The sequence below is a fragment of the Meles meles genome, chromosome 10, assembly GCF_922984935.1.
Source record: "Meles meles chromosome 10, mMelMel3.1 paternal haplotype, whole genome shotgun sequence".
NCBI lineage: Eukaryota > Metazoa > Chordata > Mammalia > Carnivora > Mustelidae > Meles > Meles meles.
In genome coordinates this window covers 38,393,436-38,421,280 of record NC_060075.1, presented here as the reverse complement: position 1 = coordinate 38,421,280, position 27,845 = coordinate 38,393,436, and the positions used below count along the sequence as shown (strand labels likewise).

At 36.6% G+C, this 27,845-nt stretch overlaps 1 protein-coding gene across 1 annotated transcript in view; it reads right to left on the bottom strand.

The window, feature by feature from the left end:
* The window catches only part of IMMP2L (inner mitochondrial membrane peptidase subunit 2), an 869,268-nt gene that overhangs the window by 792,927 nt on the left and 48,496 nt on the right, over positions 1 to 27,845 (bottom strand). Inside the window, exon 4 of the mRNA XM_046021516.1 lies at positions 4,248 to 4,351. Coding sequence (XP_045877472.1) covers positions 4,248 to 4,351 — 104 coding nt within the window. The remainder of the gene's footprint in view (positions 1 to 4,247; positions 4,352 to 27,845) is intronic.

Sequence of the window (27,845 nt, the reverse complement as noted above, 5' to 3'; positions counted from 1 at the left end):
TTCCCCACTGGAACATACACTGACCTCAAAATTTCTTAAGGTAAAGATTTTTCTACAAAATAACTGGCAGAACCCTTCAAAAGTGTCAAGATCAAAATGGACAAAGAACGAATGAGGAACTATCACAAATTGGAGGAGACTAAAGACATTTTAAAAAATCAAAATGAAATATGAGATCCTAAATGAACACTTGTGGGAAAACTGGTAAAACTCACATAAGGTCTGTGAGTTAGTTAATAGTATTTATTGTATCAAGGTCAACTTCCTCATCTCAGTAAGTGTACCATGATAATGTACAATGTCAGTTTACGGAGGTATAAGATGAATAGTCTGCTGGGCTAAGGGATAACATGGTGACTACAGCTGATAACACTGTATTGTTTCATTGAAATTTGCTAAGAAAGTAGAACTTAAATGTTCTCACACACAAAAGGTAATTATGTAAGGTGACAGATGTGTTAACTCAATGGGGTGAATCCTATCATTATATATATATATATATATATATATATATGTGTGTGTGTGTGTGTGTATATATAATAAATATATAAATATAAATTTATATATATATATAAATCATCCCACTCTGTGCTTTAAATATCACAATTCATTTGTCAATTATACATCAGTAAAGCTGAAAACAACAACACTGGAGGGTCTATACTATTTTTATGACCTTTTTTGAGGTCTAGTATCATTTCAAACTAAAAAGCTAGAACACTTTAAAGTGTGATTATTTGAAACTTTATTATAAAGGAAACTGCCCCAATGGATTTGTAAACTGACATATCACTGTAAATATGCTATTTATGTTAAGCCTACTGCAGTAAGGCCATCACACAAGTTAATGAAAAGTCAATTCCAAGGTATAGAAAATCCAACTTAATCACCACTATTAGTTTACAAATCCACTAAGAGAGTATGATGTCACCGACATACATTCAGTACTACCAAGGACTTGATGACAGCAAGTCATGTTTTATGTGACAAGTAATGTTTTTAAATAAATGTATCTTTTGATTTAACATTATTGAATAATATGCTTAAATATCAGCTCCACTGAGACCAACTTTTCACAGAAAGAAAGTGACAGGAAAAGATAAGGAAGAGAGGCAAAGAAGCATATTCTAATATGTACCCCCTCAGACCCTCCACCCTTTAGGGAACAGCCTTGGTCAATAAACTCTGAACAAAACCCACCACAATAGAAAAGAAAGTCTGTTCTGCTACAGCATGTGTTTCTGTAACATGAATTGGCTCACAGGGACTAGGGAGAAAGGGTTTCAATGTAAAGCAGAAGCTGCATTAGTTCACATGGAATTTTTTCCCAGATCATTAATCTGTTGCCTCATTAATAATAGCAACTGAAGACTAAGTACACTAACAGAAATAAGCCAGGAAGGAATCAGTATTATATATTTGATCCTTCTCTTACAAGTGCTTATTGCAAGGTCAACCCTGATTTTTGTTTAAAAAATATATATATATATATTTATATTTATATTATATTATATATAACAGATTATATATAATTAAATATATGAAGGGAAACACACATAATAATATATATTATATATTATGTATATTGTTTATATTATATTATATATAATATATATACATGTATATATATGAAGGTAACACTGAACAATAAGCAGAGGATAAACCTCTGGTATCAGTACATTTTGTACAAAGCTTGTAATCTTCTCACTATTTGTAACTTCTGATGAAAATGTCCCTCTGCCCTTGTATACACAGACAAGCTCAACCCTTCCTTACATGGCCTTCCACCAACTTACCTTCAGCTTTGTCGTTTTAAATATATCCTACATTTATTGCACTGCTTAATTATAAAAAATTTCATGTCGTTTCAATTCTGCTAGCAGTTTTATTGAATTGTTATTGTTTTCATTAGTGCTCCAGTTACAAAGTTGCATTAGCCCTATTACTTTATGAATTTGCAAACTGCAATTTTTCCAGAAATGCATATATAATAATAAAAATGCTGTATTTCCATATACACTGAATATATAAAGCACTCTCCCAGGATTTTTTTAGATATAAATTGTCTTACTACCTTGTTTCCAAAGATTTTATGTACCAATGAAATGTGTCATATCAATTTGTAAACAAAATGAGGAACTATATTTTCTATTTAGCCTTAAATACAAATTGAGTCACTCATTTCTTGAATCACATATCTCTTAAATAGATAGAATGTTCCGATATAATAATGATAATTATCATCTAAGTTAAAACCAGACTGATAAATTTTGTAAGAAAAGCAAATATTCAGTGTTGACATGAATTAAATATATATTCATGAACATTAATCAAACCAACATCAATCTTTTCAAATGAAGCAGTCTATAAAATGTCTAAATATAATAAGGACATTTAGAAAACATTTTTGCTCATAAAACTAAAAAGATATTTTAAATGTGTTTATAAGGTAAAAAAGAATTTAGCAAAAGACTTTTTGTTTCTTTCTCAAAAAAAAAATCATTGCCTAATGATTATTTGTTGTTAAATAATATAATACCAATCACTAAGCATTCTTTTATGTAAATGGTTCCTTCTAGCAACCAGCATTATGAAAGAAAATTTGTGTTATTTGCACATGACAGAAATACAACACATAATTAACTCATTAAAAATACAGTTCGACCCAAGGACTTATAATTTATTATATCAACCCCAATTCAGATATACTATTTTAAATTAATTTATATAATAAATATCAATGTTTAATAATTACATAAGAGAGTACCATTCTCTTTTTCACATAGTCCATAATATGCTAGCATACTTTTATGGACCCAAGCAACCCTGAATTTCAAGGGGCCTTTTTTTTTTTTCCTCAATTACCTATTCAAATTTACTTGCTTAGAGATAGTCAGCATGTTTCTCTAGGGAAAAACAAAACAAAACTGCACAATTGTCTGCTTATAATGTGACCTCTTTCACTTGGGTGGGTATCCTTCTCCATCACTGACTAAGTGAGAATGTAACCTTGTCAAACCAAAGGCAAAAGAATAATGAACACACAACAGGCTAACCCAGCATGGAAAAGGTTGTTAAGGAGGTTGCAAAACAAAGTACTCTGAATGACAAAACAGAAGTAGAGTCCAAAGAGTAGGTTTATATTAAAGAAAGCACTCAATAACATGAGAAGCATTTAATCCCCACCCTTGGATGTCTGCCATACAAAACTCCATTCTAATGTATTTATTTTATTAGTTAGTAGCCAGATTTGATTAATATGTTTTTGAATGAATCCTGATAAAGCAGACTTGAAGGAGACACCTTTGTGAAACATCTATTTCCACAAAGAACTAGCCAAAAGGTTAGTATGAACAAGTAGATCATGTTTTATGTTTACCAAACAATTACATTCTCATTTAACAACAAAAAAAACACAAACATTTCAATTAAAGAACCAGAAATATAAACTGGAAGTCTTCACCAAACACCAGGATTTGACTATCGTTAAAACAAATGACAGTAACTGCTATATTAATTGTTACCCAGATGTACTAACTGCCATCACAGGGAAGCATAGGAAAACATTTTTATAAGTGGTTGAAACCAGAAATCAGGCAAGTTCTGTTAGTCTTCAAAGTGTGAATTTACTTTTAAAACAAACAAATCTCAAACCTAAACCATTTAAGCACGTGCTGGGTCTATGTATTATATCATTGCATCAGTCATGCACATTTTGGCATTCTTTTTCTACTTTAAGACTGGAATGAAACTCTTGTTCCTGACCAGCTATAATACTTTAACAGAGAAACAGTGCCACCTTTTGGTCCCAAACAAAAGCCTCCAGTCTGCTAATCTTCCAAACTGCCTTATTTCAGTTCAATCACTCAGACACTCATAAAAATGTCACTGAACTTCATGTCGCAATTATCATCTTCTAGAAATATTGTGTACCTACACAAACTATTAAAAATGAAATTAACATTAAGGTTGCTTCCAAAATGCAAAATTTCAAAATAATCCAAACTGATACCAAATCCATGTACTTTAGATCACCAATATAATTTCTAATCAACTTATCATCAAAGACATTTTACCAAATTCAAGCATGTCGACCAACTGATATATTTTAAATATAAAAGAAAAATCCTTTTTTATAGCATTGCATTATTAATTTAGTAATTAGCAATGATATTAACAGCAAATTATCAGTTAAACCAATTATAAATATCTTTATATACAAATGAAATATGCTTCTGATTACTTACACCAATGACACAATGTCACCACGTTGTACTTCAAAATTCCTCACTTTCCAGTGGTTCAAAAGCACCACATCAGATGATTGGCTCCCCCCAGGATTCAAAGAAGGCTAAAAAATAAGGAGAAAGAGACACATCTATCATTTGTATTTTTCAATCTTCATGGTTCCTTGCACTTCACAGCTTTAGTGCAGTGCAATAAAACATTTCTAATATAGTAGCTTTCAATGAATTGCTGTTCTAAAGTAACTGCCAATGATGAGTTTTCAAAAAGACTCATCGGTATTCTTCACAGGTGAATGGGGGGGGAATACATCACCAATACTTATTTGAAAGGAAAATGTGCTAGATATTCAAATCTTTACTAAGCTCCAGTAAAGAGGTATGAAAAGCTTTAAGGATTATTAAAAAAAAAAAAAAAAAAAAAAAGAGGAGGAAGAAGTGAATCATATCTCCCAAAGGAATATTCAGATGGGATCTAATGTCACAGTAGTGCACATCACTGTTGCATTTGGGAAAAAGAAGAAATAATCTCCAATCAACCAGGGAAACATCCATATGAAAAAGAGAAGGGAACAGAAGAAACAAGGGATGGGACAATTATAGGAGATGTGGGTATCTCCCACGTTGACCTCTCTCTTCTAGAGAGAGCAGGGAATTAGTGTCCAGGTCCTAGTTTCAACCTAGTAAGTGATCTTCACCTTGGGATTCATATGAGTCTAGATGTGCCTGAGGACTGATGGGGCAAAAACTGAAACGTGTTTTATGTAAGAATTCATCTGAAGGTCGGGAACCATTAAGGCATAAAAATCTGAGGAACCATGAAGACAACACACCTGTCACTTGGACAGGGGTGCCAAAAAAGTCAGTAAATAACAAGTCTGAAACCTGAGGTGGGAACAGAGAAAATTAAAAGAGAATAGGGAAAACTAGGATAGCTTTCTTGCCGTTGACTCTCCAAGGTCTCTGGGCATGCCACGAGGGGAAAGCGTAGTCTCTGTGGTAGTGGGGAAAGGGCCAAACCACAGTGGAGCTTCTCCACCCTCACTGACAGGGGCAGCAAGAGGACACAGCCACAGCCCAGGGGCAGAAGCCCAGAAAACAGTGGATGCCACACAATAGCCAGCCTCCGGAGCAGGAGTGATGCGCTCTTTCTCAAAGATTCCTGAAATTATTTGAAGATTTCCATAAAGCCAATGTGGGCAAAGCTGTAAAAATATTGTGTGGGCGCAATTATCGTGATCTTTTTTTGACTCCCCACATTTTCTCATGGTCAAAATATATTGGACATTTCTGAAGATCTCAAATACTCCCACAGTTTCTACCAACTCCTTTAGGTGATATGCCTAAGTATCACTATCTTTATTTTTAAATTCTGGGCTACTCATTTTGCTTGACTATCTCATGTAAAATTCAACACAATTAAATGGAAATTGTCATTCTTTCTTACCAAGAAAGCTTTTCTTTCTTATCTTCTTACATCTTAGCTACCATTTTCCCAGTCAACCAGCTTAAAATCTTGGTTATCTTATTACTTCATATGGAACCAATCACCCAACCAAGGAGTTTCATTGTTTTCTTCATGAAGTCTTTCACTTATGGTTCATCTTTCCTCTTCCCTCTCCCATTAACATAACTGAAGCACTAACTGTCATATAACTCACCATGTATCTACACTAATCATTTTCACCTCCAACTCAGAAAGGAATGATTCCATTTCTTTCTAGCTGTATGATTTTGAGCTAGTTCATTTTATTATGCTTCAATTTCCTTACTAGTAAAGTGGTGATAATTAGTAACTTAGCTAATTAGTAATAATACACAACAATAGCCAGTACTGACCAAGTGCTCAACTGTTCTTTTAATGATAACCAGACATAGTGAGTGCTTACCATGTGCAAGGCACTGTTCTAAGAGTTTTACAGATACTAACTTACTTGGTGAGATCATTCACTTCAAGGGCATAGAAGAGTTCTTGACTAACAAGTAAGCTCTCAGTAATCTCTATCATTGGTAATATTTATTAAACAATTTTAATGAGAGGTAGTTTTGTGTCCTTTCTCAGGTTCTTCTGGCTCCATAATAAAGAACAGAGCTGATACAGTAGGATGAATCCAAGGGGCTTTTTTGGGCCATGTGCTAGGGAATGGAGGTTTTGCCAACACACAGTAGGGTTAGATTAAAAATTCAGCTTCCAAGCACCTGGGTGCCTCAGAGGATTAAAGCCTCTGCCTTCCGCTCAGGTCCTGATCCCAGGGTCCTGTGATCAACCCGCATCAGGCTCTCTGCTCAGCAGGGAGCCTGCTTCCTCCCTTTCTCTCTGCCTGCCTCTCTGCCTACTTGTGATTTCTGTCAAATAAATAAATAAATTCTTAAAAAAAAAAATTCAGCTTCCATGGAGGTTCATTCTCTCTCATTCCTATTCTCTATCTCCCTCTCTATCTTTGAGTTTACTATCTTGCAAGTCTTTTTCCCTTATTTCTATTTCTCCCCCTATACAACTGATGTAATAAAGGTGGCCTAGGGAGAGACCATCTGAACCATAAAGAGAAAAATCTCCTTCTCATTGTACTTTCACTGGGTTTGTTTCTTTTCCTTGCCATCAGATTAATGAAGAACAAAATGATTTAGTAATCTGACTGCTCTTCCTTCCTCAGTCTCTTTTATTGCTGTTTTTCAAAAGTTTGTGACTACCACTCATAATGAGAAATGCATTTAACACACATGGACAAACACACAATTCTGAACAAAATTTCACAAGATAATAATTACCTTTATGACATGTACCCTGATATTTTCTATCCTCTCCTAATCTGTTTTGAAAATTCTGCCTATAACCAACCATATTAAGTTCACATCCACTGTCTTGATTTTGCAACTGACTAGTAAGTTGCAATCCACAGTGCTAAAATCATAGCTTTAGACAATTCTTCTTCAATCATTATCCTAAGACTGTTGAAATTTTCCAGAATTCCACCTTCAGTTCATTCATTAGGGTTTTTAAATTCTTCCCCTGAAAATCTCATCAACATTCTCAGTTGCAAATACCATCCATATACCAATAACATCTAAATATGTAGTCCCCAAATCACTTTCTTCTCTATCCTCAATCTACAGCACTTCACACTATAGCACATGCAGACTGTAATGTAATTTTTGCTTCCCTGTCTGTCTCTACAACTAAGCAAGAAGCACTTTTATCCATCATGGTAACCCATAGTTATTTTATACTCCCAACACCAACTACTTCTCTTAGAGCTCATAGCTCTAAGTGGTTGCTGGACATCTCATCTGGTTAAGTCATTCCCCTACCTTAAATCCTTCACTAACTTCCTAATACTACCAATATGATGGGCTTCAAGATCAAAATCAAGACATACATGATCTGCAGGACCCTATCGTTCCCCATTTACATAGTTCCTACCAGTTAAATTAAACCATAAGTAGCTCATTCACTGATACTTCCAAGCTATCATATAAGCAAATATTTCTGCCTGAAATGTTCCCTTTTTCCACCCTCTGCCATCTTGTTAACTCACACCAGCGAAACAACATTTGCATCTCATGAGGCAATTTCACAGGAATTCTTCCCTAGCCCTCATTTCTCCTTCTCCCTATTCCCAGCATCAGTGTCCATTACGTAATCAAAACTCTCAAGTTCCCCATCACCAACCTGTGATCATTTCTATCACACCATATTTAAATATGCATTCTAATTATTGCCTTGTCTCTCTTTCCAAGATCCTGTAAGCCTTTTGAGAAATGTTGTTTCTTATGTCTGTGTACTTGACATCTAGGCACATAGGGTGATTAATAATTTTCAGTGGAAAGGATGAGAACTATCAATTATTGAAATCCCCCCCAAACTTTCCAAATTAACATGCCCAGAAGAGAGATCATATTCCACTCCAGCTCCCAATTATATTTCTGTATTCCCCTCCTTAGTTAACAATATACCATTCACCCTGCTCCACAGACTAAAATACTCCTGAGTTAGCCTCACTTTCTTGCTCTCCCTTTGGTCGCTCATCATCTGACTGTTCCTCTGCCCAGAATACCTTTCTCCTACTTGGAAAATTCTACTTATCTCTCAAAGCATATCTTGGATGATGACTTCTGTATAAAGCCTTGAATAAACAAACAAAAAAATACCTGCAGTTCCCTTATAGAAATTAGGAAATTACGTCCTAGTGCTCCAAGCCAGAGGACAAAGAATCACTAGAGTCACTAGAGTCACAGAGAATCACAAAGAATCACAAAGAATCAATAGACTCAAATCTTGATACTCGGATTCATCTTTTCCTTATAGGATCACTTGTCAACCAGCTTTTCTTTCTTTCTTTCTTTTTTTTTTTTATATTTTTTATTTATTTGACAGAGAGAAATCACAACTAGGCAGAGAGGCAGGCAGAGAGAGAGGAGGAAGCAGGCTCCCTGCAGAGCAGAGAGCCTGATGTGGGGCTCGATCCCAGGACTCTGGGATCATGACCTGAGCCGAAGGCAGAGGCTTTAACCCACTGAGCCACCCAGGCGCCCCTCAACCAGCTTTTCTAACTCCAATTGTTAGAACCAAAAGGTAATGAGTTATAAACAAAACATCTATGTAGGAAAAAAATCCCAGAAAGAAGCATGTCTAATTTCAAACAGTAAAATATTAGAATCATCAGTCAACACCTGGAAGACCCTGTTTGATTTTATAAAGGAAACAATACAGTTTTCTTTTACCTTTCCTCTCCTCTACAAGGTTACATTTAATCATTCCCCCATCTGTGCTCCCTTTGCTATTTAGGTTGACTTCAATGATACTTCTTAAAACCTCGTTATAGGTACTTGCCTACACACATGACTCTTTCATTCAACTGTAAGCTTTTCACTTGCAGAAATCATGTCTTACCCATGTTTGTGTGCCCAGAAGAATAGCTGGAAAATAGTATTTCTGTATTTGAAAGTTTAAAATATTAAAGGTTTTTAAAAGCATTTTTTAAATAAGATGGTTCCCAGGTAATGTACATTATCTAAACGATGTATACATTTCTTTTCATAAAAACATATTTTAGGTAAGTCTAGTAAGAAATCTTTTGTGCTGCATCAAGGTAGGCAATTTAAACACTAGCAATAAAGTTGAGGAGTGCTTTATTATTATGCATAATGAAATAATGCTAGTGTAGAATTCATTATGTGGAATAGAATAAAACAGAATAAAATTTTCACAACAGAATAAAATTTTTCTTCACTGTTCATTTATGAATATGAATAATACTTATCATACAGAAAAATTTTCTTCAATTGGGAAACTGTTCTATGGGACTATAACAACCATAGTTCTTTGTACTTCAATTTAAAAACTTATTAAAAAGAAAAGCACTTAAGTTCCTGAGTTTCCTAAAACAACTTTTGAGAAGAAAAATAAGGCACTAACTTCAAAATGAAAAATTTATATGAAAATCAAGAAAATCTCATTCAAATAATGCTATTTCAGAAAAATTAGTAAGTCATGTTACTACTTAGAAATTTTACATCTCCCTTTTCCTTGTGGGAATGGCAGTTTATGCTTCAAACAGAGCAAGTAATCTTTTCAAATCAAAGAAGTTACACACATGAAATCTAAATTAAAAGTCATAAACTTTCAGAGACTAATGTAACCGGAGTCTGTATTTTCTTGCCATATTATTAATACCTTAAACCCCAGATTTGCCAAGACAACATCAAAATTATAACCAACTTAAGATAATCAACTTTGGAAGTAAGAAACCTCAGAGAATGGGGCACCTGCATGGCTCAGTTGGTTAAGCCATTGCCTTCGGCCCAGGACATGATCTTGGAGCCCCAGGATCGAATCCTTCATTGGGTTCCCTGCTCATCAGGGAGTCTGCTTCTCCCTCTGACCCTCATCCCTCTCATGTTCTCTCTCACTCTCTCAAATAAATAAATAAAATCTTAGAAAGAAACCAACCTCAGAGAATATTTAATCTAGGAGTTTCCATCTCCATTTCAAAAATGTGTGACTGTTGGGGTGCCTGGGTGGCTCAGTGGATTAAAGCCTCTGCCTTTGGCTCAGGTCATGATCCCAGGGTCCTGAGATCGAGCCCCACATCGGGCTCTCTGCTCAGTGGCGAGCCTGCTTCACCCCTCTCACTCTGCCTGCCTCTCTGCCTACTTGTGATCTCTCTGTCAAATAAATAAATAAAATCTTTAAAAAAAAAAAAAGTGACTGTGATACATGTTCCTCCTGGGAGTCAAGGAGATATTGAGTTGTAAGGAGAAAAATACTGATAATCATTGGGATTACAAACCCCACAGCTGTTCTGCCCACCTTTCCTTCAGTGACTGGCATCTTCAAGTGCAATCTATTCATGGGCTCCCACCATGCAGCAGTAAGGTTAAAAATACCCAAAACCAGACAAAGTCCCCACCAAAAAGGAGAACTGAAGACCAATATCCTTGATGAACATGGATGCAAAAATTCTCACCAAGATACTAGCCAATAGGATCCAATAGTACATTAAAAAGGATTATTCACCATGACCTAGCGGGATTTATTCCTGGGATGCAGGGTGGTTCAATATCTGCAAATCAATCAGTGTGGTACACTACATTAATAAAAGAGAGGACAAGAACTATGTGATACTCTCAAAAGATGCAAAAAAATCATTTGACAAAGTATAGCATCCTTTCTTGATTAAAACTCTTCACAGGGCAGGGGTAGAGGGAACATAACTCATAGAACCATCTACGAAAAGCCCACAGCAAATATCATTCTCAAGATCAGGAACACAGCAGCGATGTCCACTACTACCACTGTTGTTCAACATAATACTAGAAGTCCTAGCCTCAGCAATCAGAAAGAAAGGAAGTGCATCCAAAAAAGCAAAGAAGTCACACTCTTACTCTTTGCAAATGCCCTGACATTCTCTACACAAAACCCAAAAGTCTCCATCCCAAAATTGCTAGAACTCATACAGGAATTTAGCAAAGTGGCAGGATATAAAATCAATACACAGAAATCAGTTGCATTTCGATACAGTAACAACGAGACAGAGGAAAGAGAAATGAAGGAGTCAATCCCATTTACAATTGCACCAAAAACCATAAGATACCTAGGAATAAACCTAACCAAAGAGGCAAAGGATCTGTACTCAGAAAACCACAAAATACTCATGAAAGAAACTCAGGAAGACACAAAGAAATGAAAAAACTTTCCATGTTCATGGATTGGAAGAACAAATATTGTGAAAATGTCCATGCTACCTAGAGCAATCTACACATTCAATGCAATCCCTATCAAAATACCATCCACTTTTTTCACCAAATTGGAACAAATAATCCTAAAATTTGTGTGGAACCAGAAAAGACCCCAAATAGCTAAAGGAATGTTGAAGAAGAAAACCAAACCTGGTGGCATCACAATTCCAGACTTCAGCTCTATTACAAAGCTATAATCATCAAGACAGTATGGTACCAGCACAAAAACAGCCACATAAATCAATGGAACAGAATAGAGAACCCAAAAATGGACCAACTCTTTGGTCAACTGATCTTCAACAAAGCAGGAAAGAATGTACAATGGATAAAAGATAATCTCTTCAACAAATGATGTTGGGAAAATTGGAGAGCCACATGCAGAATGAAACTGGACCACTTTCCTATACCATACACTAAAATGGGCTCAAAATGGATGAAAGACCTAGATGTGAGATGAGAATCCATCAAAATCCTTGAGGAGAACACAGGCAGCAACCTTTGTGACCTTGGCTGCAATTTCTGACTAGACACATCCCAAAGGCAAAGGAAACACAGGTAAAAATGAACTATTGGGACTTCATCAAGATCAAAAGCTTTTGCACAGCAAAGGAAACAGTTGACAAAACCGAAAGACAACTGACAGAATGTCAGAATATATTTGTAAATGACATATCAGATAAAGGGCTAGTATCCAAAATCTATAAAGAATTACCAAACTCAATACCCAAAGAAAAATAATCCAATCAAGAAATGGGCAGAAGACATAGACAGACATTTCTCCAAAAAAGACAAATGACCAACAGACACATTGAAAAATGTTCATCATCACTCAGCATCAAGGAAATACAAATCAAAACCACAATGAGATACCACCTCACACTGGTCAGAATGGCTAATATTAACAAGTCAGGAAATGATAAATGTTGTCAAGGATGTGAAGAAGGGGAACCCTCTTGCATTTTTGGTGAGAATGCAAGCTGGTGAACCCACTCTGGAAAACGGTATGGATGTCCCTCAAGAAGTTGAAAATAGAACTACTTTATCACCCAGCAATTACACTACTGGGTATTTACCTCAAAGATATAAATGTAGTGACCCAAAAGAGCACCTGCACCCCAATATTTATAGCAGCAATGTCCACAATAGCCAAATTATGGAAAGAGCTCAGATATCCATCTACAGATGATAAAGAAGATGTGGGGTGAGTGGTATGGATGTGTGTGTATGAATACTACTCAGTCATCAAAAAAATGAAATCTTGCCATTTGCAATGATGTAGATAGAACTAGAGGGTATATGCTAAGCTAAATAAGTCAATCAGAGAAAGGCAATTATTATATGATCTCACTAGCATGTGACATTTAGGAAACAAAACAGAGGATCATAGGGGAAGGGAGGGAAAAATAAAACAAGACAAAATCAGAGAGAGAGACAAGCCATAAGAGACTCTTAATCATGGAACTGAACTGAGGGTTGCTGGAGGGGAGAGGAGTTGGGGGATGGACATTAAGGAGGGCACATGATGTCATGAGCACTGGGTGTTATACAAGACTGATGAATCACTGAACTATACCTCTGAAACTAATAATACACTACATGCTAACTAATCAAATTTAAAATTTTTAAAAAAATCAACAACTTAGAGAAGTCTTTTGGATAGCCCTTGCTCCAAAGACAGAGAACTGCATTTACATCTTGGCACCATTTCCTTACTAGCCAGATTACCTTAAACAAATCATGTAACCTCTCTAAGCCTCATTTCCAGTCACAGGGCCGTCATGAGAAATAAAGACAGGGTCAACAAAGGGTTAACACAGTGCATGCTAGAGAGTAAACAGTCAACAAATTAATGTGATAAAGAGGATGCCAGCAGCAACAGGACAAAAGGAAGCAAACAAGCACAGTATTCTTTCTGTCAGATTCAAGATAAGAATAAGCTTTTACATATGGCTCTGAATGTTTTTTCTTTTAAATACTACACTGGAAGTCTTTGGGCTGAAAATTCTACCACTTATTTCTAAATGCTTGGTGGACTGTTTCTCCATTTCTTTTAAGAAGGTAAAGTCAACATACGTTTTTTTTTTTTTTAAGAGAAGGAGAGAGACATGGGGAGGAAGGGCAGAGGGAGAGGGAGAAAGAGAATCTTAAGCAGGCTGCATGCCCAGTGTGCAAACTGACCAGGAACTCATCTCACAACACTGAGATCACAACCTGAGCTGAAACTGAACAGTCAAATTGAAGCCTAACCAACTGAGTCACCCAGGCACCCCAAGTCATTATACTTTTGGATCTCAATTATTCTGCTTTTAGGAATTAATCTTCCCAAAATTTAATGTGCATAACTATTTAGTTATAAATATTTTCTATAAAAACCTTATATCTATTATATCTTAAATTACCATTTTTAACATACACACATATACACGCATATATAAAAAGATATTCATCGAAAATCCATGTTATTAGCTCTGACTGACGAGATTATGGCTTCCTTTTTTTCCCCTTTTCTCAGTGGGGGGAGGGCAGTTGGGGGATTCTTGTAACATTAAAAAGGTTATGGTATGATTTCCTCTGCCCTAAGAATTATATCATTCATGCTAAGAAGACAACATAAGTCAGCAGATTTCAGCAGATGTTAATAAATTATGCTAAGCCTAGAAATAGCAGATTTCAAACCTACTTTTGGAACAAGTACAACACAGCAGTTGGGCTTTAATGCTATCTCTGATCAAAGACTATGCTGAAGGATTTTTATTCCTCCTACAAACAAATATTATTGTCAAGGTACCCTAAACTCTCAGCTTGTGTCTAAGTTCAAACCAAATGACAGTTTGGGGAATTTATGTCTTGGTTTAGAAAAATAAAACTCCCCTAGAGAACTGAAGAGAGACATGATGGATTTCTTACCTTGTAAAATTTAGCCACAGCCATCAATCAGTAAATGATATTATTCTGATTTTGATTTTTTTCGATAAATTTTTATTAATGTTTCTGTATATTCATTCTTTAATTAAAAAAAAAAAGTTCCCAACCTATAATTCACTGCCTGTCACCTACCAACAAGCCTGCTTTTAACCTCACTTCTCTGGGTACAGTGCTTTCAACCCCTTCAGGTCTATAAAGAGCAGCCCCCACACTGGCAATATACAATCTAAAAATGTTTGAATATTACATATGGTGCTTTTTCAAAGAGATGGTCCCCAGTTACAACCGGGAAGAACCAGCAGTAGCTCTCAGATTTCTTTTGAAGAACCATTATTTAGAGAAATCAGGATTGTCTTTTTTTTTAACTGCAACACTGGCCAAGAAGCATGAAATACAATTAAAATAAATGTGTATTCTGATAATAGATTATTATTACTATGAGAAGCTACACTTTTGAAAGAATGTAGATAAAGTGGTCTAAAATGTCGTCTTCCTTCCTATTTTTTTAAAGATTTTACTTATTTATTTATTTGAAAGACAGAGAGAGAAAGAGAGCATGGTGGGGAGGGGCAGAGGAAGAGACAGAAACGGACTCCCCGCTGAGCATGGAGTCTGACTCGGGGTTTCAATCCCAGGATCCTAGGATCATCACCTGAAGGGAAGGCAGGTGCTTAACCGACTGAACCACCCAGGCGCCCCTTCCCTTGTTATTGAGGCTTCTAGAGTTCCTGAATTTGCGTCGCTAAGTATATAAAATAAAATGAATAATAACTGTGCCCAAGTCTGCATGAAGATTTAAGTTAGAAATGGACCATTCCTTTCAGGTAAAGGATACTTATTATCCCCACCCCTTAATACTTGACCCCCTTCAATGACCAACCATCTAATTCAAAAATTACTCAAACTTTTACCCATAGGTCCCTTACCCTGGCAAGAGTATTAAAACCTAGAGTCACACACTCATTACACTTGAGGGCGTAAAAGAAGAAATTCAAATCCCAAGGCATCTCAGGAAGTTTAGACTTATTAAGCTGTAGTTACATCAGACACTTTATTAATAAGTACAGAATAATGGGCTCTTCATGCCTGCTCCAGGTTCCAGACACTCCCCCACAGGAGTGTCTGGCAATATCATGAAGTCCCCACTAGAAAGCCCCCCCTTACAGGGTCACTGGAGAGCTCTACTCTAGACCAGGCACAACACCTTGTCCAAACCATCCTGGAAGCCTCTTTCTGCACGTGTGTAGACTCAAGACAGGCCCCACAGAAGCAGGGGGCCTGCTTCACATGTCCAACTTAAACAACAACAGGAAAAGAAAAAGGATGCCTTTGGTAAGGATGTGAAGCTACTAAAAAAAATTCATTCATGCTTTCTTTCATGTGTTCATTCCTTCATCGCTGAAAAACTACTGAATTCCAACTCTGACAGGCATTGTGCTAGGCAATGGGATTTTTCACCCTTGCAAATCCAGATATGGGCCTAATCACATTTTATTCAGAGATCTGAGAGCCTTTTTAAAAAATAACTTTGTTTTAATATTATCCTCTTCTTTTTTTTTTTTAATGATTTCATTTATTTGTTTGAGAGAGAGAGCGAGAGCATGAGAGGAGAGAGGTCAGCGGGAGAAGCAGACTCCCTACCAAGCAGCAAGCCCGATGTAGGACTTGATCCCAGGACTCCAGGATCATGACCTGGGCCAAAGGCAGTTGCCCACCCAACTGAGCCACCCAGGCGCCCCTTTCATCCTCTTTTTTATACATTTCCAGTTCTTCAAGCAAGCATTCCCCACTTTAGGGTATTTTCTTGCCCCTTTTGACATTTCTGCATGAAATCACACTCACATAAAATAACTTGTATTTCTGTAGATACTTTATTTTTTCTTTAAAAAGCAGATCTTTAAAGCTATATTAAAACAATGTTAAAGTAGACATATACTATATTAGTTTAATTTGGAAGTGTATGAATTGCTAATTTTTTATTTTCCTAAGCTTTCGATGTATTTTCTATGCACATAGAGTGACACATCACAATTTTATGGGTATTCTCATATATTACTTGTACAAATAAAAATCTTTACAAACTATCTACAAGGTAATTTGCCAAAACATATCTAAAGTCGTTAAAGTGGTCTTATCCTTAGACCTGGAAATGTTACATTTGGTTAAACAATATTGTACAGGGATATTAAAAGCCATTAAAAATCAAACTGCAGAAAAATATTTAAGGGAGGGGGTATCTGGGTGGCTCAGTCAGTTAAGCCACTGCCTTCAGCTCAGGTCCTGATCCCAGGGTGCTGGGATCGAGCCCTCAGGCTCCTTGCTCAGTGGGGAACCTGCTTCTCCCACTCTCCCCTGCTCTTGTGCTCTCTCTTGCTCTCTCTCTCGCAAGTAAAAATAAATAAAATCTTTTTAAAAAATTTTAGGATATTTGGATATGTTTGGCAAAATAAATTAGGTGAAAATGTAATAAATTTAAAAAGAAATATAGAGACAGAAGGGAGAGAGGGTGGGGAGGGGGAAGGAAAACAGTACAGAAAAAAATAAGAAGAATTTATAATGGTTGAGAAATGCAAATTTCGAAGTCAAAAGCCTGGGCTTAAATCTGTTTAATTTTTAACAAATTAATCTCTTTGTTCCTGTTTCTTCATCTGTAAAATGGATAATAGTACCTTCATCACAGGGTTGTGGGAGATACTAAATTTACTATTATATTTACAGTGAATACTACATTCTAATTCCCATAATACAGTGATCATTCAATATTTTCCAACTATATTATAGAATAACATCTTAAAATTAACTTGTTCTATAAGATGGTATAGATTATTTTCATTTTGCACATTTTTGTATATTTTCCAAGTTTTCTTCAATCAATATGCAATGCCTTAGAGTGAGAACTAATTTTTTAAAGAGAAAAACCATCTGATTTTTATCTTTTTATTACAAGTATTTATGAAGTATGTTTTCTTCTTTAACAACTTCTTTAGTGTTTAAGCATCCCCTTAGTTCGGATCTCTGTAACTAGACAGCAAACTTTCTGGCTCAATGTAATAGTTCAATAACTATTAAACACTACCATTAAATATATGTATAGTGTTTCCTTGCCAATAAAACAGATATTTAGATAGCTTTCCAAATTAATAGCTCTAATTAATCATGACAAGAAATAGGCCGTGTATAATTAATGAGATATAAAATTTATATAAATAAACATCTCTACATATTATCAATAAGACAGGTTATCATATGCAGTATAAACCAGCTACATGGACACATCCATACATTGGCACCAAGATACACCTACAGACCGACAAATCCGTAACTGCCTCATAAAACTGAAGAAGCTTTCCTAGTCCCTGATAGCTCTAGAATCTCTCTAATGGGTCCCAGGTACCAGGGCATACCAATCTATTTACTTGTACAGTATCTGAACAAATCTGTGAACGAAAAGATGAGACCATGGTTTTAGATCCTTAGTTCCTCATTACTACTTGATGTGGCATCCTATAGGGGAAAAAAAAATCTAGCAGTAGAAAAGTGTATCAGTAGAAATTCAAGACCCCTGAATTACATGAATCAAAGCAATCGGAATTAGCGGGTTCAACTGTGTAGGAAACAAATAGCATGTTAAAAGGAATTAAAAAGCACTGAGACATAAAAGAGACGGAAGTCCTTATATTGCTTCTTTATTGCTACAAAATAAACATTACAAAACCTAATACAAAACTGTGTATTTGCTCTTGATTCTGCAAGTTAAGCTCTGCTTAGCCAGATGGAAGTCAGCTAGACTGACCTGATACCACTCAGGCAGCTACAACCATGGAGATACTAGTGGTCCCAGAGGACAAGTTCCACTGTGCAAGCAAACCCACAACAGTACCATGAAACATGGTCACCACTATTCCAGTCTCCAAGAACAGTTTCCTCACCACTTTTCCAGCTTCTAGGAGTAGTTGTATGCCATTTGTCCAACTTTGGCCAACAATCCCCTACTGGTTTTCTAGCCCACTGCTGCCATCCAGTCCCAAAAATGCCATCTATTCTAGAATTTTGTTTTGGCAGCAGCACCTCACTAATTTGGGTTACCTGTTGTTTCGTAACAAACCACTCCAAAACTATGAGCCTAAAAAGAAAAACCATTTATTTTTTCATAGTCCTGCAACATAGGTTTCACTCAGAGGGGCAGATTCTCTGCTGACCTCTCTTTTCTGAGGTCACTCGTGTGGCTGCAATCATCTGTGACTCAAAAAGGGCGGAAAAGGCAAGATAGCCCTACTCACACATCAAGCACTTAACAGGAACTCCTTGGCCAGGTTCTCCAGTGTCTCCTCTAACAGGACTGCCCGAGTTTCTTGCATGTTCCCCATTCACAAATGCTGACGAAGTTCCTACTTGAGTAATATTTGTTGATGAGCAATTGGCTAAAGCAAGTCATATGGCCAGATTCAATGTGGGAGGAAATGTGATTCATGGAGGAGCCATTACTGTAAAAATCTACACATTTCCCGTGCTAAGTCAATGGGCCATTCTCTCAGATGACACTCTATGCTTCTTTTTGGTCCTTTTAAAAACTACAGATGGGATGCCCGGGTGGCTCAGTCAATTAAGCGTCTGCCTTCAGCTCAGGTCATGATCTCAGAGGGTCCTGGAATTGAACCTCCCATCAGGCTCCCTGTTCAGTGGTGTGTCCCCTTCTCCCTCTTCTTCTGACCCCCTCACCCTCACTCATGCTTTCTCTCTCTTTTTCAAATAAATAAAATATTTTTAAAAATAAAAATAAATAAAAACTACAAAAGTGAAAGATTGTTTATATTGTAAAAAAAAAGAAGAAAAGATTAGCTGGCAAAATAAAAAACTAAACAAAAAATTAAAAGATAAACATGCTAAGCTATAAAGTATAGAACACACATTTAAAAGCTAAAAACTAAAGAACAATACAAAATTAAAACTGGAAAGAAGAAATAAAAACAAAGTTTACAACTAGTAAGAAAAATCAAAAATGAAAATTATACATTGATATAACCATTGATACAAGGGATTAGAAGCAATAAAATAAGCTAAAGTTAGCATAAATGCTTGATGAATGATTTAACAGACAAATGTATGGGGATGGAAAATTTTTTCTATTTTCTTTCTATTTCTATTTTCTTATTACTTTATTTATTTATTTGAGAGAGAAAGAGAACATGTGCAAGACAGAGAGCATGAGCTAGAGGGAGGGGCAGAGGGAGGGGGAGAAGCCGATGCCCTGCTGAGCAGGGAGCCCGATGTGGGGCTCTATCCCAGGACCCCGGGATCATGACTTGAGCTGAAGGCAGATGCCTAACCGAATGACCCACCTAGGCAACACAAGAAAAATACACTTTTAAAAGTACTAAAATTTAGAATTCAAAAGCTTAGCAAACCAAGACAACCATTAGTTTGGAAGCAAAAACAGTTCCCACAACTGGCAAATGCCCCAACAATTTGCCCTACCCAAGAGTTGGGCTCTTTACAACAAAAGCTTTCTCAAACATATTTTTTATTAAAGCATAATTGAGACATAACATTACATTAGTTTCAGATGTATGATACAGTGATTCAACACTTGTATACATTGCAAAATGACTCACCCCAGTAAGTCTTGCTACCATCTACCACCATACATAGTTAAGAATTTTTTTTTCAAACTTGAGTATTTACAAAGGTTGTCACAACACAGATTCCAAGGTCCTAGTAATAATTCCATTTTCATAGCACTGGGACAGGGCTCAGGAGCCTTCATGAATAAGGCACCCCAGGTGGTACTAATAAAAACCTAAGGATGGCACTAACTGTCAAAGGGCTTTCTCAGACCATGGGCCTCCTTATCCTTTGCATTGCACTTATTGCTTAAAGCCCTTAGGACAAGTCTACATTTAAAATTTCAGACTCAAAAGCTAACATCCTCCATTCCCTTAGCTACAGCTCAATTTGAGCTGCTTCACCCTTTCAAGCCTCCCTCTAGCAATAAAGAAGCATTTTTCAAATTACAGGTCATGACCAATGAGTGAGTCATAGAATCAATTTAATGGGATGCAACCAGAATAGAAAATATCAGAGGGCACTGCACATAATGACAGTAATTATAATTTTAGTATTGTTACATGAAACTTCTGTTTCAGTTGTGTGTATATATGTACAGTGAAAAACTATATTACTTAATGAGTCATAAGTAAAAAGGTTTGAAAACCTCTGCCATAAAGAATATGATGGATTCATCAAGAAACTAAAAAGTTTTCAGGTGAAGAGTGCAGAAACACCCTCAAAGTCAAAGAAAAAAATTTTAATGATGATAATTTCATTTCATCATATTTCTGTAGGGTTTAATTATTCAGGCACTTCAATGCTTCAAAGAACAAATTTAATATGCATTTATTCAACATTACTCCGAAAGGGTAGGTGAGAGGAATATGGTCCTTTTCTTTTAGAAGCTTACAAAGTAGAGTTAGCATTAACCCATGAAATAAATAGAAGACTAGAGAACAATACAAAACATTTACAATCATGAGTTAAATGTGTAGTGCTGTCAGATTTCAAGTGAGTGAATGATGGAATTAGGGAAGATTTCATGAAGAAGGTAGGGCTTGGGTTTAGCCTTAAAGGGAGCACATGATAAGAAAAGGCAGAAAGGAAAAGGTATAGTAATAAGTCTTGTTACATAGCCAAACAAGGTGAATGGCCTATAAGAAGAATCTCAAACACTTGGTGTATAACTTCTCTTACAACTAAAATACCCCAAACATAAGACAAAGAACAAATGGAGGATGACTCTAAAAGGTAGCAAGAAGACTGGAGGCTAGGGACATAAAGATTTGAGGAATGACACGGTGGCAAGTTCCCTGGGTTTTCTTTTTGCTTCTCATGTATTCTAGATAACACACTGGAGAAGCCTGCAGCCAGGAGTCACAAGCAAGCAGAACAAAAAAGCATGAAGAAAAGTCTACTTTCATGGCTCCTGGGTGGCTCAGTCAGTTAGGCGTCTGCCTTCAGCTCGGGTTATGATACCAGGGTCCTGGAACCGGGCCCCACATCGGGCACCCTGCTCAGCGGGGTGTCTGCTTCTCTCTTTCCCACTACCCCTGCTTGTGTTCCCTCTCTCACTGTCTCTATCTGACAAATAAATAAACAAAAAAATCTTTAAAAAAAAAAAAAAGAAAGAAAATCCTATTTTCCAGTCATAGGGCCAGGAAAAGGACGCCCAAGTGGAACATAAAACCTTCTTATAAGACCCATCCTAATCCAGCCAAACAACGAAGGAAATTCTGCCCCAACACCAGAGTGTTAGTGGGTGGAACAGGGAACTGTGGTTCCAGCCAAAGGCAGCATCAGTGAGACTGGGTACTTGCCCTTCACTTCCCCCAGTCCTGGGACAAGAGGCAGAATGAAAATGCTGGTCATGTCAGTCAGCACACACATTACCAGCTACCCCAGGATTAGTTTGGCAATTTCTTAAAAATGAAACATATATGTGCCATTGGACTTAGCAACTCCACCCCTAGCAGCATTATTCACAATCATGAAAATGTGGAAGCAACTTAAAGGTTCATCATCTGGCAAGCAGAAACAAAATGGAAAAAAAAAAAAAATCCATACAATGGAATTCTTTTTGGTAATTAAAAAAAAAACTATCGATATATGGTACCACATAGATAGACCTCAAAACACATTATGGTAAGTCAAAGAAGCAAGACACAAAAGACCACATATTGAATGGTTCTATTTGCAGAGAATGCCCAGAAAAAGCATAAGTTTAAGTAAGAATTAACTTCAAATACACAAGAGAGATCATTTTCGGGAGTTGGAAATGTTCTAAAAGATGATGATTCTACAACTCCATAAATTTATTAAAAATTACTAAATCATTCACCATGGATAAATTCAACAGTATAGAGTTATCCCACAATAAAACTGTTTTTTTTTAAAAAACCAGACAGATGGGGTGCCTGGGTGGCTCAATGGGTTAAGCCTCTGCCTTCGACTCAGATCATGATCTCAGGGTCCTGGGATTGAGCCCCGCATCGGGCTCTCTGCTCAGTGGGGAGCCTAATTCCCCCCCTCTCTCTGCCTGCCTCTCTGCCTACTGGTGATCTCTGTCTGTCAAATAAATAAATAAATAAATAAAATCTTTAAAAAAATAATAAAAACCAGACAGAACAGTATAATAAACTACCATGTTACCATCATCTAAGGACCAACTTATGAACTCATGGCCAATCTTGGTTCATCTGAACATCACTCCACTCTTCCTCCTCCCATATTACAATAAAGTAAATCTCAGCTATTAACACATTTTACCACAAATTTTATGTGACAAATACTATAGAAGATTTTTCAAACTAACAAGAATACAATTTTTATACCTTAAAAAATACACTAAAGCACAAGTGATAAAAATGGTACTTTGGCCATTTTAAACAATCTTTCGTTGTTTTCTCATATTTTCAGTTTTGCCTTTTATTTCTTTAAACATACCACATTTAGCAGCTGATAGCTCTAAGAGCTTGTCTTTAAGGTCTGATTCTGCAAAGGATGTTATGGACTCTCACTTAGAATAGTGCTCCTTTCCTTCTGTGATATTTTTACTGTGAGATCCTGTTCCTCAAACTTTGTGCCCAGGAAGATCAGTGGTCCTCCCACCAGGTGCATGAGGCGAGTCCAAAGTGACTGACAATCTCAAATTAGGGTGTTTCAATTGCCATGAAGGTGAATTCAAACCTCAGTCTACCACTAGGGGCTTTTCTCCTCTACTCAGAGTGTAGAAAATTTATCTTGCAGAACAGATTTTGGTTTTGGTGTATGCCTTCCCTAAAGATGTGTCTCCTCCATGGTCCTGAATTTATTCAGAATTTCTGTTCCACCTCCCAACCCTATACGAGCCCAGGACCTTATCTTCTGATCCCCATGTGGCTACTAAAACCCAAAACTCTGGGCACCTGGGTGGCTCAGTTGGTTAAGCGACTACCTTCCGCTCAGGTCATGATCCTGGAGTCCTGAGATCAAGTCCCACATCAGGCTCCCTGCTCAGCAGGGAGTCTGTTTCTCCCTCTGACCCCCTCCCCTCTTATGCTCTCTCTCTCTCATACTCCACACGCATACACACACACACACACTCTTTCTCTCTCTCTCTCTCAGGTAAATAAATAAAATCTTCAAAAAAAAAAAAAACTCTGAGTTATCAGGAATTGACAAATGTCTGTAGGATAGCTGCAGACTTCAAAGCATACTGACTACTCTGGAAATGTATTTCCCCTTTATTTGTGGTCTCAGATCATTTCCCTTACCTCCCTGCAAGGTCACTATGCATTTTTAAAGATTTTTCATGTTTTATTTATACTTTTTTTATGAGTTTTGCATTGGGAATATTTTCTAGATATCTACTTTGCTATATTTCCAAAAAATGAAATCTAATTCCTTCCTTTAAGAAGCCTAATAAAGTTTTTTTTTTCCATTTTATTTATTTTTTCAGCGTAACAGTATTCATTCTTTTTGCACAACACCCAGTGCTCCATGCAAAACGTGCCCTCCCCATTACCCACCACCTGTTCCCCCAACCTCCCACCCCTGACCCTTCAAAACCCTCAGGTTGTTTTTCAGAGTCCATAGTCTCTTATGGTTCCCCTCCCCTCCCCAATGTCCATAGCCCGCTCCCCCTCTCCCAATCCCACCTCCCCCCAGCAACCCCCAGTTTGTTTTGTGAGATTAAGAGTCATTTACAGACATTTCTGCAAAGAAGACATCCAGATGGCCAACAGACACATGAAAAAGTGCTCCACGTCACTCGGCATCAGGGAAATACAAATCAAAACCACAATGAGATATCACCTCACACCAGTCAGAATGGCTAAAATTAACAAGTCAGGAAATGACAGATGCTGGAGAGGATGTGGAGAAAGGGGAACCCTCCTCCACTGTTGGTGGGAATGCAAGCTGGTCCAACCACTCTGGAAAACAGCATGGAGGTTCCTCAAAATGTTGAAAATAGAACTACTCTATGACCCAGCAATTGCACTACTGGGTATTTACCCTAAAGATACAAACATAGTGATCCGAAGGGGCACGTGTACCCGAATGTTTATAGCAGCAATGTCTACAATAGCCAGACTATGGAAAGAACCTAGATGTCCATCAACAGATGAATGGATAAAGAAGATGTGGTATATATACACAATGGAATACTATGCAGCCATCAAAAGAAATGAAATCTTGCCATTTGCGACGACGTGGATGGAACTAGAGCGTATCATGCTTAGTGAAATAAGTCAATCGGAGAAAGACAACTATCATATGATCTCCCTGATATGAGGACATGGAGAAGCAACATGGGGGGGTAGGGGGATAGGAGAAGAATAAATGAAACAAGATGGGATTGGGAGGGAGACTAATAAAGTTTTTAATCTTCAATCTAGAATAGGGAATTTTCCATCAACCTAGGTTTCAAAGTTTGAAATCTTTCACCTCCCACCATAATATTAATTTCTATCTTTGTTTAAGATCCAAATGTACCACAGAACCACCCAAAATTAAATGACTTATCAATCAGACCACTGCATAAAGAAAAATAAAATGGAACAAAATATCTCTGTGAGCATTATTATAGGGAGGCATTACACAAGAGTGATAAAGCAGGACTTTTATTAGTTATCATTTAGTAAAATGGAAAGCATTAGCAAAGTTAGTTGGAGTCAGTTCTGAAACTTGATGGCTGTGTGAGCTTAGGTAAATTATCTCCAATGTTTGGCCTCAGTTTTTTTTAATGTATAGTTTAGCTAGAGTCAATATACCTTCATGTATTAAAATTTCTAGCCATGGGAAATCTGAATAAAGTATTAAATTTAAAATTATGTAAAAGAAAATTATTAGTACACCAGTCAGCAATGATCATGACTCAGAAGAGTATACAAAAGTCTTATTAAAGGGGCACGGTGTATGCAACTTAAATGGTTCAGTAACAATGTTTTCATGCGTGTGTATACATGTATGTATGTTTGTGTGTGTACACAGAGAGACAGACATACCCATGTCTGAGAGTGAGGAAAAGGAGAGGGAGAGAGAGAGGGAGAAGGAGGGGAAAAGAAAAGGGGAGAAAATAAAGTGGCAAAATATTGAAAACTGATGAATCTGAGCAGAAAACCCATGAGAGTTCTCTGTACTACTCTTACAACTTTTCTGTGAGTCTAAAATTACTTCAACATCTTTTTTAAAAGTGTTATGAAGTCAGCATTTAAATAACAGATATAACCTGGCTACATAAAACAGAAGCATACTGTTCTATCATGGGAAGTAAAGGAAATCCATGAAGGGACATTATGAAGTTATCACTCACCAACTGTTTCAGTCTCACATATGTTTGTTGCTATAAATACAAACTGATCTATTTGAATTCTCTATTAATGACAGGTTGCAGAACTACATAAAAATGTATAACATCCTGATGGGTAAACACCTTAGGTGAGATTTTTGAGCCGAAGGTAATTTGGGAAGAAAGCTCACACATCAGCTGAGAAAGCATTCCAACATTAACTCCCGGCTTCCTCCAAAGTCAGCCGCAGACGACCAAGGGGAGTAAGAACACAGAGCATTCAGCATCACAGGAAATGTGTGCCCTGTGGTTCCCAGCATCTTGGAAGTGCAAATTCAGCAGGTAGCATAAAACTCCCTAACTCTACAATAAATTCTGGCGCATAAATCACAATATATGTATCTCTTTCCTTAAGAGTCTATATTTGTATCTAGCTTCTCAGAGTATCAAAATAATAGTTATAACCAATGATAACTGCTGAATATTAAGCCCTCTATAGGTTTAAAATTTTTTTAATAAAATAAAATAAATAAATGTGACAAGGAGAGGGTGTAAACCTCTTTGCTCACTTTTTTGACAGAACTTTTAATTTTAAGCTCAGCAGGAAATTCAGATAATGACTGCAAAGAGCCAAGCAGGAGTCTAAGATGTTTATTACAAACCAATCTCTTCAGGATCATCAGCAGATAGCTGAAAGTCAAGACAATTTTGAACCAATGGAAGTGTGTTATTGATTAGTAAATACCTCAATGCTGATCAAACTATTTTCCCTCCCAGTCTCTAACTTTCTAATTTATTCTGCATAAATCTTTCTCTGAAGTCTGAGCTAGAGAGATATAATTGTGGAATAATATTTTCAAGCTACGCCAACTGGAAAAAACAAGATGGTATACTATATGCTACAGATAGCAATTACAACAAAAACAGGACAGTGATACCTACTTTCTTAAAGTCTTAATTTTAAATGTAGAAGGCATACACCTTTTATAAGAACCAGTGACCCTGCTACAGGCATTCTCACTCAAATAAAATCTAAAACTTTGGTATGAGGTCATTAAACTATTCCTAGGGCACCTCTTTTACTCTAAAAGCCTCAGTAAGCAATTGAACTTCTAATTTGAATAACTGCATTCCACCAACATAAATTCCCCCTGTAGTTTCAACTGTATGCAGTATCAGTCTTCATTTCCTGAGTTAAATTAATATTGAGTAATGCGGTGCTTCTTTAAAAAAAAAAAAAAGTGCATCCACTTTCATAGTAACCTTTCAGCAACTAGTAGAAGTGATTCATGTGCACTAGAGGGGAATAGTTCAGTATGACTAATCATTAACCAATAATTTCTGCAGGCATTGCCTGTGTGCAGAGCATTGCAAAAGGTACATCTCATCTAACAAAGTGGATATATCTGTACAACTTTATTTAAAAAATCAACTGTTTGATAAACTGTATCGTATTTCCCGTTGAATTGTCATTCTATCATTAAAAACTTTATTTTCATTTATGACTTATCTTCAACTACCTGTGAGTCTTCATGTTTGACCACCTCTGTCCTTCTATTCAGATACCTAATAAATTATAAATTAATACTGGGAAACCTAACTTACTCCACGGTGTTCAAAAAATAAAGATTTCTTGTAAGAGGGGATCCTGTAAACAAGCTTTTCCTATTAAATCCCAAGCCAGCAGAATTCTAAAAAAGACATAAGAAACAGTTCTCATGAAAAATTTGCTACCAAAGTGAATTTCCAGTGTTGCTATAACAGCATTTATTCAATACACTCCAAAAGACTGGTACAATACATCTCTTTAATGAGATTTGATCTTTCAGTCCTTGGATTTTCTTAAATAACATGTCTACAAGTTGCAGAGTGACCTTTATGAAAAGCCACTCTAAAGTGATGATCCAAGTGGCCCTGGATGACTTCCAGCTTAAAGATATCTAAAATGGATCAACCTATTCCAGAATGCAATGACTCAAAATTTCAATCTACTCCAATTTTGTCAGTCTTTGACTTCAAAGGCTAGGGTCACTGTAGGTAGACTCAAAGGTGAAAAATAACTTTTTAGATTACCTCTGAAGTCAACCAAATACCGTTGAAGTCATAGTGGCTATAGT